The sequence below is a fragment of the Schistocerca cancellata genome, chromosome 2 (assembly GCF_023864275.1).
Source record: "Schistocerca cancellata isolate TAMUIC-IGC-003103 chromosome 2, iqSchCanc2.1, whole genome shotgun sequence".
In the NCBI taxonomy this organism is placed as follows: domain Eukaryota; kingdom Metazoa; phylum Arthropoda; class Insecta; order Orthoptera; family Acrididae; genus Schistocerca; species Schistocerca cancellata.
The window spans coordinates 830681863-830698946 of record NC_064627.1 but is presented as its reverse complement, the minus strand read 5'-3'; the positions used below and the strand labels follow the sequence as shown (position 1 = coordinate 830698946).

Genomic DNA, 17084 nt, shown 5'->3' with positions numbered 1-17084 from the left:
AATACCTTTGAGTTTTATAAAAGCTCTGTGTGATCTGGTTAAAAAAAAAAAAGGCAGATGACATTGTGTAATTAATTATGTATATTGGAAAATATTAAATAAATATTGTTTAGCAACTTTTTTGAGCGCCAGTAAATATTCAATGCAATCACAATTGCAATCTGAAAGAACATCTAGGACGAAAGACATTTTACAGTGATGATGGCACTGATAGAGCACTTCTCGAATGGTTACATGAGCGGTTTTCTGTTATCAAGGAAATGAACGACCTGTGGAATGTCACAACTGTTGTTTACAGAGACTTCGTAACCATGCTAAAAATAGTGTCATGTATCTGTGTCACTTTGATATTTACTACAGCAGTCAATAAAATTTGCTTGGCTTGCCATAACAGTGTGTAATTTACTTTTTAAAGTCACCTCATATTACTACACTTTAATCAATTTGACAACTAACTAACATGCACTGAGACATGAGAAGGACTCATCTTCCCCTTATAATAGTAAAAGACATTGTTAGTTGTCATGCAAAATTATTTCCAGTATATCAGCTGTGTCTTGAAAATCATTAATGCAATATTTGAACTCATTATTGTTACAACTGGTGAAATGCTTGTATTTATACTAAGAGTAATTCTTGGTGACTATTTTCATTACATTTCATTGCCACAATATATGAATAAAAAATTTTTGTGATATAAGTAAATTTTAGCACAGTAAACTAAATGTTCACAGTTTTATGTTGTAGTGAGATGCATATTTTTACATTTTGAATGAAATATTATGGCACATTATTAGAAAACTGCAGCTTTGTGGCATAAAAGTTTCATAAAATAACTGAATAAATGTTATTATAATGTAAATAACTTAATGTATTACATTAATACACTTTAGTCCTTGAGTTTCATCACTACAGTCATTTTGGTGATGTTGAATGTTGTACCTAGTTTTAATTGTGTATACACATGAAAAATGTAATCAAATACAAAAGTCAAACAATGAAATGTACTTATGAGTTTAAGAGCTGGCCACAGGCTCATACACACAGATTGGCAGAAGACTGATGACTCTGGAACCTGGGCCACATTATTCTAGTGGGTAAGAAAGGTATGTGTTTTGAGTAAAATTACTTCTCAAAAAAACATAAAAGATCATGGGACAAGTAAATATAGTCAAAGTGGCAGAACTGGGAATCAACAATCATATGAAATAGATGAGATATACAGTCTGCAGTGCTGTAAACTGAAAATGGTTATTATTATTATTATTATTATTATTATTATTATTATTATTATTATTATTATTATTATTATTATTACAGTAATAATAATAAAAAGAAGCAAATAAAACAAAGTGGAAGGGAAAAAAAGAAGAGCACAGAACCTGTAAAATGAAAGAAGAGTATGTGAAATTTCAATAATACATTTAGTTCAAGAAGGGAGATAAAATTTTCCATAATCTATGAGACATTAAGCAAAGGCTCAAACATACATGCTATCAAATGAAAACATATCAGATAATGACATTTTCCCAGCAACCAATAGTATTCTTACAGTGGACATGCAATTATATCAGTTATGTGCTTGCAGGTGAAGGATGAGCTAGACATATTGGAGTCAGCAGTTAAACACTTTCTGCATATTATGTTCTACCAATGTCGGGAAATATTTTCCTTGAAGGAGCTTGTTGTCTTCTGAGAATCACCAACTGGAAACCACACAAAAGTACACTCACTTTGTCATACAAGTCTTCTTCATCAATTGCACTTCCATCACCTTCAGTAATTATGATTTGTTTTTCCCATTTTTCAAAGTCATATAGATACTGTTTGAACATTGACTTAATTCTTCTGACTCTTGAGTGCTGAATATCATTACAAACGAGATACGCTGGTGAGAGAAAAAAAGTATAAATATTTCAGAAAAACTTTTACTTTGTACTAAATATTCTATAAAAGGAATACCAAGACAAACAGTATGTATGACACATAAAGAAATAAAATAAAGACAATATGGAAAGTATAGATTGCCACTGACTTGCAGGCAAGCACAATGGAAAGAATGCTACAAATAATCAGCTTTAGGACAAAGTCCTTAATCAGAAGTAGAAAACACACACACATCCACACAACACACAAACAGATGACCACTATTGTCTTCTGTGCACCACATTCTACACAGCTATGACAACTAACAAGTTGTCTGTTCACACAAATGTCCCCACCAAATTGAGGCAAAGAGAAGTTACGCCACGCAGTTGCTGAACATGCCGCCCAACACGATGTTCTTCACTTTTATCACTGCTTCACAGCCTGTGCTATCTGGATTCTTCCCACCAACACCAGCTTTTCTGAACTGCACAGGTAAGAACTCTCTCAGCAACATATCCTTCGTTCCTATACCACCCCTGGCCTAAACCTACATTATCCCGTCCTCCACTTGCCTATCCACTTCCCTGCTCCCACTACACTACTACACTTGCTGTCTATCTCGCTAACACACTCAGATAGTCCTTTTCCCTTTATCTACTTCTACTTCAGTTTCTCCCCCCCCCCCCCCCCATCCCCCCTCAGCACTGCCTTCTGGTGCTGCACCTAGCAACCCTACCCTGTCCCCACTACACTCCTCCATATTCCCATAGGCAACACTAGAATCTTCCCCCATCCCTACCCTGCTATCTCACTTCCCCACCCAAAACTTTTCTGTACCCCTAACTTTTATTTTATTGCTGCTTCTGAAAACTGGCTTGATATCTCCAGAGCCAAGGATTTTGCTCACAAGTTCTGTGATCTGTTACAAGTATATGGCCCAACTACGACTGCATCTGTGGTGAACAGAAATCTAGCTGGGGTGATAGACAGTGGTCACATGTATGCGATTTGTACTTCGGTGAACTTGTGTGTGTGTTTTCTACTTCTGATGAAGGCCTTTGTCCAAAAGCTGAGTTTTCCTAGCATTGTTTCCATTGTGCCTGTCTGCAACACAATGCCTCCTCTATGTGGTGAGCAGCAACCTATCCTTCCCACACTCTCATTATTCCATCCTAAACTTTCCACTGTTTGAGATTAATAATGAGTGAAAAACACAACTTAAAACAGTGAATTAAACAACAGGTGCTATGAAGTGTTTTTAAACTGTTTCGGGACTTACTAGGATGAAGCGTCTGCAGTATCATGTAAGACTTCCCACCCGGTGCTGCACACATGTCCAGCACTGCATCACCAGGCTCCACACCAAGTGCCAAAACTGGCAGCAGGGATGACCCATTAAGCAAAAAGTAGTCTGCAGTTAAAAATAGTATTGTCAGTCACCAGTGCTTGCTCCATAAAAAACTAACTACAGTGCACTGACCAACAGAATTTACATATCAGCCTTGGATCGGTGTTTGAGCTATAAAACACATAGGAATCCAGAAGTGATAAACTAAGAGAGTTGTATTGAATTTTATTGGTTTATCAAATATCATAACTAGTACAAAAATTAAAATACAAACATTCATTTACTATATAACTATACTGAATAGATACATTCCAAGCATCAAGAGAAAATCTCCTCATCATTGTTAACCTACATCAGAAAAACAGCTATAACATATAAGAGAACCTACATCTAGTAACACTGCTAGAAACATCAAAAACCATAAAGAAAGTAGTTCAGATCAGCACAGAACAAAGCTCAAACATTCCCATAAAGCCCACAGACTTTAAGACTGAAGCATGTACAGGTAGAGCTATAACAAAAAACAATGACTATTTTGGAAACCAAAAATTTCTTCCCTTAAAGGAAAACAAAATCAGCAGCAAATATGTCAATACACAATCTAACACATGCTAATCACATAAAGAGTATTACACCAAACTGAATAACTTAATTTGTCCTACCAGGCTGATGTTTTCATTTTTAAGACTATGTGTTTACAGTCATCAACAGAGTATATGCTAACACGAACATTTCCAAGAAGTTAAAACTGTATGCCAGATTGGAACAAAAGAACCAGGTTTCTCAGTAATATTCCTCAGGCTATCGTAAAACTGAACTTTCCCTCAGTCCTACCTCTTAGGAGTGTTAGTGTCATAGCATCAGGGGAGTGTTTCTGTGAAATTTTGACGGTATGGAGAACTACTTGCAAGTTTAAACATTCAGTCAGTTCACGAGCTGTACCAGCAAAGAAAAAGAATTAACATTAAAAGAACAAAAAAAAAAAAAAATCACTCGAAGTCACAACTATTTTATTTTTCATTCGATGATTAGTTTCGGGCTGAGACCCACGCTGGAAGTTCGTAAACTGTAAATATATTGCTAACAAAACACAGTGAGCATATCCCAATCTCTCACAGATGTTCATTGCAACAGAGACGACATTTTTGTGCACAATACTTTCACAACTGACCAAGTATCTATCAGGTGCTGCTTCATAGACATGTTTCCTGGCTGATATCCATCCACCACTCGAAGCACCTAACAAAAATGACTAGAACAGTTGTCAAAACGTGGTGCATAAAACTGAATCCACAGTCATCTGATTATCTAAAAGTAGGTCATCCACTAATTACAATGGGTTAAATTTTCATAAATCATAAGATAATAATCAGACATTTTTAAAGCACAGACAAGAATTTCAAATGTGAGCACGACATTTTTAAAGAAGTGCCAAGCATTTCAAAAACCATGAACTATAAAGTAAAAAATCTTAAACGGATAATTAGCTGCCTCAATCAAGCATTTATAAAGTCACACAATACTATTATCACCCATTCTATATTAGAAGAAGAGATAAAACTGTTAACACTTGCTTCAGTAATGTATATGTAAAAAAAAAAACTGTTTGCTCTCTCACTATAGAAAATAATAATGAAATTTAGCAGATACTTTCACTTCTTTCCTTCTCATCCCGTGCGGTAAGTCTCCACTGACCTAGGGTTCTGAATGACTTCCGCACTGTACCCCTTTCCCTAAACCTCCCCAGTCCTTTTCCTTCACCCTTCTTTCTTCCCCTTAATGCTTCTGCCAGAAGTTAAATACTGTGTGTGTGTGTGTGTGTGTGTGTGTGTGTGTGTGTGTGTGTGTGTGTGTGTGTTTTCCCCTGTCATCACTTGGTGAGTAGATTTTTTTAACTGTTCATTTATATTATAGATAGTTTAACTTGTTAGAGATATGTACCCTTAGACAAACATCCAAATTACATACAAATGGGGAAATGGAATTTATTAATCAATTTGTTTAGTAAGGCAGAACTAAGGAATAATGTTCATGACATTATAGATATAAGGTAAATCTGTGATGCTGAGGCATGGAGGAAAGAAAAATTTTGGGATTTTGGGAAATGTGGGACTGGGGCATACAGATTAATTTAGAATAAATTGGAATGCATCAATATTAAAAGTGTAAAATCATAGTATGTGATTTAATTTATATTTTAAGAAGCCAATGTAGTATGTGAAAAGTTGAAAACAGAAGTGACACCACAAGGTTCACCAATGACACTGAAGGAGCAATGAGCTGTACAGAAATTACAGCTGACAATGGGAAGGTCTGAAACAGGGCAATATAGCAGATATTACAAATGCAGAAGTCAGGGAAAATATATGGGTTAGGTTGGGTTATTTGGAGGAAGAGACCGAACTGTGGGGTCATTGGTCTCATCGGATTAGGGAAAGATGGGGAATGAATTCAGCTGTGCCCTTTCGAAGGAACCATCCCGGCATTTGCCTGAAGCGATTTAGGGAAATCACGGAAAACCTAAATCAAGATGGCCAAACATGGGATTGAACCATCATCCTCCTGAATGTGAGTCCAGTGTGCTAACCACTGCGCCACCTTGCTCGGTGGAACATACATGATATGATGTATGTGATGTGGTGTTTAAACTGACAGACAAAAGTAGATTTTATTTGTGGGTTCCTCTCTGAGATTGAAAGTGTGTTTTCTTTTGTGTTTTGATGTTCATCTGCAATTTTCTTTCAGTATTTGTGTAGTTGGGTTTAGCTGGAGTCACTTCAAACAAGTACCGCTCATCATGTTTCACACGATGGCCCGTCTCAATGGAAAACGTCAGTTTGTTTCTCATTAAAAATAGTTTTCCAAAAGATTTTGTTTGTCCATTCAATGTGATTATAAATTGGACTAAAGCAATATTAGTTTAAATATTAATAGGGACCACAAAACACAAATAATAAATACTAGAGCTTCAACAATCACTGAATAGTGCTGTTGCATTGTGATAACGAGCTATACAGGGTGGCATGGGTGAGCACATGAGGAAAATTGCTACTGACTCACTGCTTCATGTTTTGCTGTCCTACATTACACTGAGGACCACTCTATCGAATATACACATAAAATTCCATTTTAAGAATATTAGTTTGAAAGAGGAAATAATCTGACTTTTTCTGTTGACTCTCTTTAACTCCATATGTTTTGATTGTCTCCATCAAGGCATTCCAAAGTGTAAAAATGGCAAGGACGATGAAAACTAGAATAAGTAACACAGAATACTGAGAAAACTGACAGCAGAAGATGAAGAAACTGACAAGGATGAAAAGATCTAGCTGAATAAATGACATTTCTTTAAGAAACTGTCTGACATCAGTACTTTCTGTACTCACTTAAAACTCCAGTTGATCCAGTTTTTGGTTCTGGAAATGGCATTACATTTCCTCTTTCAAAAGTGAATACATTCAAGTATTTAGGAAAATTGAGAGATTCTTCACTTTTAATCACAACTGGAAAGTCAGAAGCATCCTTATAGTAATTGTAATGTTGTGATTCAGGAACATAGTCATCCAGTCCCTTCAGTTGGGTAGCAGGGACAAATTCCTGGAGTGCACCAGCTGACAGTCCAATTGAGGGATCAATAATGCGTAGATTATCAATTTGATGCCGTTCTTTGTCATAAGCTGAGTCTGCACTTTTAGCTCCAGTATGATCTCCCACTTGGTTTGATGATGCCAACTGTCCTTGTTTTGAAGATATATCCTTTTCCATCTTCCTATCCATTTCAAAAACTCTTTCCAGCCGCCTCCGTTTTGTGGTTTCAGATTTTTTTGCTTTAATTCTTTCAGCCTCAATTTCAAATAGTCTTCTTATGTTTATTGCTCCTTGATTCTGGAATAACAATAAGTGAAATTATGAAAACAACTGCCATCTGAGTAAATAAACAGGTGTATTTGAGATTAAACAATGGAAAATACAATACAGTTTAACAACTATAAAAATCAGGCTGCACTACTACTTAGCACTGACAGGCAGTATTGAGTGGCAGGAGACACATTTTAAAATATTTTAAAAGTAAATTATAACAATATTATGAAAAGGGAAGTTGCTACACACCATATAGCGGAGATGCTAAGTCGAAGATAGACACTACAAAAAGACTGTCACAAATACAGCTTCTGGCCAGTAAGGCCTTCATCAAAATTAGACCCCCCCCCCCCCCCCCCCCACACACACACACACATACATACACACTCACACAAACACAACTCACACACACACACAACTGCAGTCTCAGGCAACTGAGGACACACAGTGTGCAGCAGCACCAGTGCATGATGGAAGTGGTGACTGTGTGGGGTTAAGGAGGAGGATGGGGTGGGGTGGGGAGGGGGAGGGATGGTAGGGTTGGGGGAGGCAGGGTTGCTATGTGCAGTTAGAAGGTTAGACGGAGGGTAGTGGACAGATTGGGAGGGGGGGGGGGGGGGGGGGGGGGTAGCAGAAAAGGAGAGAAGTAAAAAGACGAGGTGCGATGGAAAAATGAGGGATGTGTAGGAGTAGGAGTAATCCACTAAATTACAGGCCCATATGGTTAACGTCGATATGCAGCAGGATTTTGGAACACACATTGTGTTCAAACATTATGAATTACCTCGAAGAAAACTTCTATTGACACACAGTCAACATGGGTTTAGAAAACATCGTTCCTGTGAAACACAACTAGTTCTTTATTCACAAGAAGTGTTGAGTGCTACTGACAAGGGATTTCAGATCAATTCCGTATTTCTGGATTTCCAGAAGGCTTTTGACACTGTACCTCACAAGCGGCTTGTAGTGAAATTGCATGCTTATGCAATATCGTCTCAGTTATATGACTGGATTTGTGATTTCCTGTCAGAGAGGTCACAGTTCGTAGTAACTGATGGAAAGTCATAGAGTAAAACAGAAAAGATTTCTGGCATTCCCCAAGGTAGTGTTATAGGCCCTTTGCTGTTCCTTATCTACATAAACAATTTGGGAGACAATCTGAACAGCCATCTTAGGTTGTTTGCAGATGACGCTGTCATTTATTGACTAATAAAGTCATCAGATGATCAAAACAAATTGCAAAACTATTTAGAAAAGATATCTGAATGGTGCGAAAATTGTCAGTTGACCCTAAATAACGAAAAGTGTGAGGTCATCCACATGAGTACTAAAAGGAATTCATTAAACTTTAGTTACATGATAAATCAGTCTAATCTAAAAGCCGTAAATTCAACTAAATACCTAGGTATTACAATTACAAACAACTTAAATTAGAAGGAATGTTGTGGGGAAGGCTAACCAAAGACTGCATTTTATTGGCAGGACACTTAGAAAATGTAGCAGGTCTACTAAGGAGACAACCTACACTACACTTGTCCATCCTCTTTTAGAATACTGCTGCGTGGTGTGGGATCCTTACCAGATAGGACTGACAGAGTACATCAAAAAAGTTCAAAGAACAGCAGCATGTTTTGTATTATCACGAAATATGGGAGAGAGTTTTACAGAAATTATACAGGATTTGGGGTGGACATCATTAAAAGAAAGGCATTTTTCGTTGCGACAGAATCTTCTTACGAAATCCCAATCACCAATTTTCTCCTCCGAACACAAAAATATTTTGTTGACACCAACCTACATAGGGAGAAATGATCAGCACAATAAAATAAGGGAAATCAGGGCTCATACAGAAAGATATAGGTGTTCGTTCTTTCCGCGCGCTACACAAGATTGGAATAATAGAGAATTGTGAAGGTGGTTCAATGAACCCTCTGCCAGGCACTTAAATGTGATTTGCAGAGTATCCATGTAGATGTAAATAGATAGCTGTAGATGTGTAGTGCTGGAATGGGAACAGAGAAGGGGCTGGATGGAACAGGACAGTAACTAACAAAGGTTGAGGATAGCTGGGTTACAGGAACATAGGATATACTGCAGGGAAAGTTCCCACCTGTGCAATTCAGAAAATCTGGAGCCCAGCATACCCCCTTTTCTGAACTGCACAGGTGGGAACTTTCCCTGCGCAATTCAGAAAAGCTGGTGTCCAGCAACACCAGCTTTATGGTGAGTATCAACTTTCCTTTTCACAATATTGTTACATTCCATCCTGGATTTTCCATTGTTTAAAAGTAAACTAAGTTGTCGACATTGTCCTGCAGATTTAGAGAAACACAAACATATTCATAAGGTGCCGAAACCTGGCAGCAGTGAGTAGTGAATTCGGCAGGGGTGGGTAGTGGGGGTACAGAAGAGGTGTGGGACAGGAGGAGAAAGGATAACACATTAGGGGTGGAGGCCAATGCTGTACTGTTGCCTGTAAGAGTGTGCAGGGATGGACTGGGGACAAGATGGTGGGGATGCCAGGTGCACCATTGGGGGACAATTCTGGAGGAGAGATAGAGAAGAGGAACTAACTGCGCATGTACAATCTGGGGAAGGCAAAAAGTGTGGCATGAGTGAGGCTGGAGTGGCAGCAATGAAGGGCACAGAAGGGGGTGGAGGTCACTGGCCTAGCAAAGTTCCCACCCATGCATTTGAAAAAGATCTGATATTGATGGAAAGAATCCAGATGAAAGAGCTGAAAAGCAATAACTGAACTCAAATATAGCATGTTGCATGGCATGCTTGGTAACTGTGTGGTCCAGCAGTCTCTTAGCCACAGTTTGGCAGAGGCCATTTAGGCAGACAGACAGCTCGTTAGTGGTCCTGGCCACATACAGTCCCACACAGTGGTTGCAGCTAAATCGACAGACCACAAGACACACTGCTTTTGATAGGACAGGAAACACCTTTGAACACCTTTGACAGGACTGGAGCAGTTGTTAATGAGAGGATGTACGGGAACTGTCTTGCAATCACCACAAGAGGCTAGGTTGTAAAAAAGGGATGCCTTGCTGCCATGTGGGTGGTAGCTGTCAAAATGGAGGTATTGTTGGTGGTTGGTAGGTTTGATGTGGATGGAGGTACTGATGAGGCCACACTTGAGGTGGCAGTCGAGATCACAGAAGGTGTTCTTTGGGCAGAGGAGGACCTAGTGAAGTGAATGTGGGAGAAGGTATTGAAGTTCTGAGAGAGTGTGGAAAGGGTGTCCTCTCCCTTGGAACAGACCATGAAGATGCCATCAATGAACCTGAACCTGGTGAGCGATTTGGGATTCTGGGTGGCTTGGAAGTTACTAAATACAGCCTTCTGAAACTCCTTCACCAAAGAAGAAAAAAGTAAATATCCCACAATTCCAATAAAGGACAGATGCCAACATGAGTAACTTAGAAGTAGTTAACCTCAGAGTAGTGAAGAGACTTAAACCACATAATAAAGACAAGTTTTCCAGTCCAGACACTAAAACATTAAGGTTCCTTTCAGAGTAAGCTGATACAACAGCCCTACACTAACAACCATATACAACCACTTGCACGACGAAGGATCAGTACCCACAGACTGGCAAGTTCCACCAATATTCAAGCAAGGCAATAGGAGTAATCACCTGAATTACAGGACCGTATTATAAACGTTGATATGCATGAGGATTTTGCAACACATATTGTGTGCAGACATTATGAATCACCTCGAAAAGAATGATCTAATGACACACAGTCAACATGCATTTAAAAAACATGGTTCTCGTGAAACACAACTAGCTCTTCACTCACACAAAGTGTTGCATGCTACTGACAAGACATTTCAAACTGATTCCATATTTCTAGATTTCCAGGAGGCTTTTCACACTGTACCTCACAAGCAGCTTGTAATCAAATTGTATGCTTATGGAATAATGTTTCAGTTATGCGACTGAATTCATCATTTCCTGTCAGAGAGGTCACAGTTTATAGTAACTGATTCATAATAACTGACAGAAAGTCATCGAGTAAAACAGAAGTGATTTCTGGCATTCCCCAAGGTAGTGTTATAGGCCCCTTGCTGTTCCTTATCTATATAAACAATTTGGGAGACAATCTGAGCAGCCATCTTAGGTTGTTTGCAGATGATGCTGTCATTTATCGACTAATAAAGTCATCAGAAGATCAAAACAAACTGCAAAACAATTTAGAAAAGATATTTGAATGGTGCAAAAATTGGCAGTTGACCCTAAATAGTGAAAAGTGTGAGGTCATCCACACAAGTACTAAAAGCAATCCGTTAAACTTTGGTTACACGATAAAACAGTCAAACCTAATGGCCATAAATTCAACTAAATACCTAGGAATTACAATTATGAACAACTTAAATTGGAAGGAACACACAGAAAATGTTGGGGGAGGGGGGGGGAGGCTAACCAAAGACTGAGTTTTATTGACAGGACACTTAGAAAATGTAGCAGATCTACTAAGGAGACTGCCTACACTATGCTTGTCCGTCCTCTTTTAGAATACTGCTGCGCAGTGTGGGATCCTTACCAGATAGGATTGATGGAGAACATCGAAAAAGTTCAAAGAAGGGCAGCACGTTTTGTATTATCATGAAATATGGGAAAGAGCATTACTGAAATGATACAGGATTTGGGTTGGACATCATTGAAAGGAAGACTTTTTTGCTGCAACGGAATCTTCTCACGAAATTACAATCACCAACTTTCTCCTCCAAATGTGAAAATATTTTGTTAACACCGACCTACATAGGGAGAAACAATCACCACAATAAAATGATGGAAATCAGAGCTCGTATGGAAAGACACAGGTGTTCGTTCTTTACACATGCTATACGAGATTCGAATAATAGAGAATTGTGAAGGTGGTTCAATGAACCCTCTGCTAGGCACTTAAATGTGATTTACAGAGTATCCATATAGATGTAGATGTATAGGGAACATCCAATTGTACCAATTATAATGCTTTCTTCCCATTCCATTCACATATGGAGCATGGAAAGACTGGCTGCTTCAATGCCTTTTTGTGAGCTGTAATTAATTTAATCTAAAGTCATCATTTAAAGTTGGTTCTTGAAACTCTGTAAGTAGACTTTCTTGGGATAGTTTATGTCTGTCTTGAAGAGTCTGCCAGTTCAGTTTCTTCAGCATCTCTGTGACAGTATCCCACAGGCAAACAAACATGAGACTGTTCATGCTGCGCTTCTCTGTATACGTTCAATATCCCCTGCCAATCATATCTGGCATGCATCCTATACACTTGAGCAATATTCTAGAATGGGTAATTTGTAAGCAATCTCCTTGGTAAACTTATTGCATTTCCTAATTATTCTACCAACAAATTTAAGTCTCCCACCTGTTTCATCCATAACAGCCTATGTGAGCATTCTTTTCATATCCCTTCAATATTATTGACTTTTCCTAATGCATTAGCTTATTGAGAAAGTGAAAAATGAATGTCTATATACCATGGACATTACCACTTTTTGGGGCACTCTGGATGCTTGAGACCATGTATTTCAGAGGCACTTAGAATTCCTAAAGCATGCCTCTTTAAACCTAGATTAAAACATCCTTTGTGATTACCAAGAGTAAAAAAGGTACAATATTTAAATTTACCAAAAGTGTGTGTATAATCATTATGAATTATGTATTATGTCCTAAACAATCATGAGAACTGTTTCACAATGAATATTTTTTCAAACTAAAACCTACTTTATTTGTATTGGAAACGTAAATAATTACCCTTTATATACATGATTTTATTTAGTTCATTTTTCAAACATTAAAAATAAATGTATAAACACAAACTAAAAACTATGAAACTAAGAATGAAAATGTAAGATGTTAAAAAGTCACAAACAATAATTAAATATTGTATCATGAACATTAGGTAAAATAATCCTACAAAGTTTATCCTAATGTGAGCCACATGCATTTCTCCTTTTGTGAAAACTGGATGTAAATATTCTAGCAACATTTCTTAAGTCTATTTGATCCAACAGTAACTCGTGCACACTGCAAACTTCTACATGATTGAGCCTCTGCTGTGTTATTGTTGAACACAGATAATTTCTCAGTTGTCATAGAGCAATAAACCTGCGTTCTGCTTCACTACTGGAAGCTAGGCACACAAGCATATGTATTACCAATGCTTCAAACATTGATTTCTAGGTATGGAGGTACCACATCCTGCCCTTTCTTCTCCAACAACGCTTTTTCCGAGGAAACCTATTTCTTCATGCCAGGTTGATCAAGTATTCCATATCCACATCCTTGGCAACCATATAAATAATTCCAAAATATTCCTGTTGATAAAGGGATAGAAATTCATGTAGATCCAGGCCCTCGGACAATTGCTAAGGAACTTTTTTTTCTTAGAAGTTGCAGCTGTTGTAAGTCAAGCTTGAATATCTTAACATTACATTCTTCGTATTAGAAAGAAAACGTTTCGTTCATCCTGAGTTCGTTAAGGCCCTCAGTCATAAATTCAGCTGATGAATAAAGTCCTAAGGCAGTTCTTTTTTCTTCTTGGAAACCCTTGTTCAGGATTTCCAGAAGTTTAGTTACTACTTCTCCATTAGGAAACCAAGTCATATTTTGCCAACCTCAAAAACACTAAGCAGGCCAATGACTCTTCACACCCCTGTTTTGTTAGTTCACTCAGTGCCTTGAGAACCAAAGGACATTTTTTTCAAACTGTCATTGATTTCTGACCAGCAGAACAGCCAACTAGTGGGACATAAAGGCTTGATCTTGAAAACATTATTGACATGTCCCTCAGCCACATTTTCAATAATAAGCATAAACTTGTCTTCTGCTTCTGTGTTTAAAAACAGTATTCGCAACTGATAGCTGAGTGGTCAGCGCAGCAGACTGCCATGTGAGGGGGCCAGATTTGATTCCCGCCTGGGTTGGAGATTTTCTCCGTTCGGGGACAGGGTGTTGTGTTGTCTTCATTTCATACTGATCGACATGCAAGTTGCCGAAGTGGCGTCAACTGCAAAGACTCGCACCACGTGACCGGCCTACCTGACAGGAGGCCCTAGTCAAACAACATTTCATTTTTCAGCTGATTCCATGGAGATTTTGACAGTTCTTGAAATTTCACAGCTCGCTTTCAAAACGAAGCAGACTTATGCTTATCTACCATGCTACTTCATCATTTGTAGTCCTACCAACACAATTTACTAAAACTTGCAATATGGTCTTTTTAGTGAGTAATATACGTGGATTTGATTTACTGGAAGGTTAGTAAATCCCGCAAACCATTAATTCTTACTGCACAAGAACTTTCAATACGTGTAATTAGTTACACCTGGATATATTTGTTCAAGGGTGTAATTTTTTGTCAACTAAGATTCAAAAAATTGAAATTGCTTTTCAAACAATATTGGGGGGGGGGGGGGGGGGGAGACCACATGTCCACCCTAGCGGTGAAGCCCATGCTAAACACATCTGTATGTACCCTAATCTCTCTTAGCTTATTCTCATGATTCCTACATGAGATATACAAAGGTGGCAGCAGAATGTTTGCACAGTCTTCTTCAAATACGGGTTCTTTACATCCACCCGAGAGTATTTTGCAGGAAAAATGTCTTTCTTCTGAGGATTCCGATTTAAGTTCCTTGAGCATTTAAGCTATACTTCTGTATGGGCTATAGGTACCCTTTACGATCATAGCAGCAAGTTTCTGAATTTGTTTGATGTATGTTGTTATGCTTACTTGATAAGGACTTCAAACAATTGAACAGTATTCTACAATTTGTTGCACTAGCATCTTGCAAGCAATTTTACAGAACCCTTCCAACAAATACAGGGTGTTACAAAAAGGTACGACCAAACTTTCAGGAAACATTCCTCACACACAAAGAAAGAAAATATGTTATGTGGACATGTGTCCGGAAACGCTTGCTTTCCATGTTAAAGCTCATTTTATTACTTCTCTTCAAATCACGTTAATCATGGAATGGAAACACAGCAACAGAACGTACCAGTGTGACTTCAAACACTTTGTTACAGGAAATGTTCAAAATGTCCTCCATTAGTGAGGATATATGCATCCACCCTCCGTCGCATGGAATCCCTGATGCGCTGATGCAGCCATGGAGAATGGCGTATTGTATCACAGCCATCCACAATACGAGCACGAAGAGTCTCTACATTTGGTACCGGGGTTGCGTAGACAAGAGCTTTCAAATGCCCCCATAAATGAAAGTCAAGAGGGTTGAGGTCAGGAGAGCGTAGAGGCGATGGAATTGGTCCGCCTCTACCAATCCATCGGTCACCGAATCTATTGTTGAGAAGCGTACTAACACTTCGACTGAAATGTGCAGGAGCTCCATCGTGCATGAACCACATGTTGTGTCGTACTTGTTAAGGTACATGTTCTAGCAGCACAGGTAGAGTCTCCCGTATGAAATCATGATAACGTGCTCCATTGAGCGTAGGTGGAAGAACAAACTAAAATGAGCTCTAACATGGAAATTAAGCGTTTTCGGACACATGACCACATAACATCTATTCTTTATTTGTGTGTGAGGAATGATTCCTGAAAGTTTGGCCGTACCTGTATAATGTCTCCAGTCACATTCCCTAATAGTGATTTTATACTGGTCCTTAGAATTTATTCACTCTAGTTACTTGTATGGTGTGGCATGTTCAAGATGTTCAACACTAATCTTGCACTGAGATATAGGTATTAACTTGCATTTATCTACACTTAAAGAGAGCTGCCATTCACTACACCAATCAGAAATTTTGTACAGTATTTCTGCATTTCCTTTCAGTCATCAAACAACAATGTTTTCCTGTAGACAACCTTACCATCATTCAACGATCTCATGGAGCTGCTGATCCAACCTGATGAATTGTTTGTGTGCACTGAGCACATTAGAGACCCCATTACACTTCCTTGGGGACACACCTAACATTATTTTCATTTCTGTAGAACACTAATCGTCACCCAGTATAATGTGCTTGATTCTATTAGCCAAATATTCAAATGTTTGCAATGGACTCTGTATGATGGTATCTTAATTAGTAACCTATAATGTGGTATAATGTCAAACACCTTTCAGAAATCCACTTGTTCACCTGCATCTATTGGTTGCTAGATGTCATTATGAATAAAGCAAGCTGTATTTCATATGAGGAGTTCTTCCCAAATCCATTCTCTTTCTCTGAAATAAACTTGTTTTCTTCCAGGAACACCAGAACATTTTAGCTTAGAAATCATCTAGAATACTGCAACCAATGAGTGTGAGTGATATTGGCCTGTAATTCTGTGAGTCTGATTTTTTATCCTTTTTGTAAAAAGGAGTGACTTGTGCCTTTCTTCACTCAGACAGGACTAATCATTGTCCAAGAGATTATAAAAAAAAAAAAAAAAAAATTGCTGGGAAATGAGTTAGTTCTGCAGTGTATTTGTGGTTCTGTCAGGGCCTGGTGTCTAGTTTGCTTTAAATAGTCTTCATTCTTTTCTTTCAATAGCAGGGATACTAATGTCATTATCTCTCATATTTTAACCTACATGGTTGTCAAACTTTGGTGTGGAAGTATACTCATGAGCAAATCCATTGTTAAATGTGGAATTTAATATTTCTGCTTTCTGTCTACTGTCTTCAGTGTTAACATTAGACAGATCCACAAGACACAGAATGGAAGTTTTGAACCAGTTCACTGACCTTATAATGACCTGAACTTCTAAAGATTTTCTGTCAGCTCTTTCGCCAGAATCTGACTATGAAAATTATTTCCAGTGTCGCACACAGTGTTACTTACAAAGACGCGAGTTTCTATTCACTTTTCTCTGTCAATTTCCTGCAGTCTCTTTTGTAGTGATAATATAGCACTCTCTGTGTTTGCAACATTCTCTGAATAGTACCATTAAATCAGGATGAATCTTTGCAGTCTTTTACTCCTGTACTTTTAACATATTTACCTATATCACAGTTTGTAACATGTTTCAGCTTTAACCAGAAC

General features: G+C 38.2%; 1 protein-coding gene across 1 annotated transcript in view; it reads right to left on the bottom strand.

Annotated features, from left to right (window-relative positions):
- Positions 1-17084, bottom strand: part of LOC126162723 (5-methylcytosine rRNA methyltransferase NSUN4) — a 76386-nt gene that overhangs the window by 21196 nt on the left and 38106 nt on the right. The window contains exons 3-5 of the mRNA XM_049919385.1: positions 6604-7102; positions 3149-3280; positions 1734-1888 (exon numbers count right to left, since the gene is read on the bottom strand). Of these exons, the coding sequence (XP_049775342.1) occupies positions 1734-1888; positions 3149-3280; positions 6604-7102 (786 nt within the window). The remainder of the gene's footprint in view (positions 1-1733; positions 1889-3148; positions 3281-6603; positions 7103-17084) is intronic.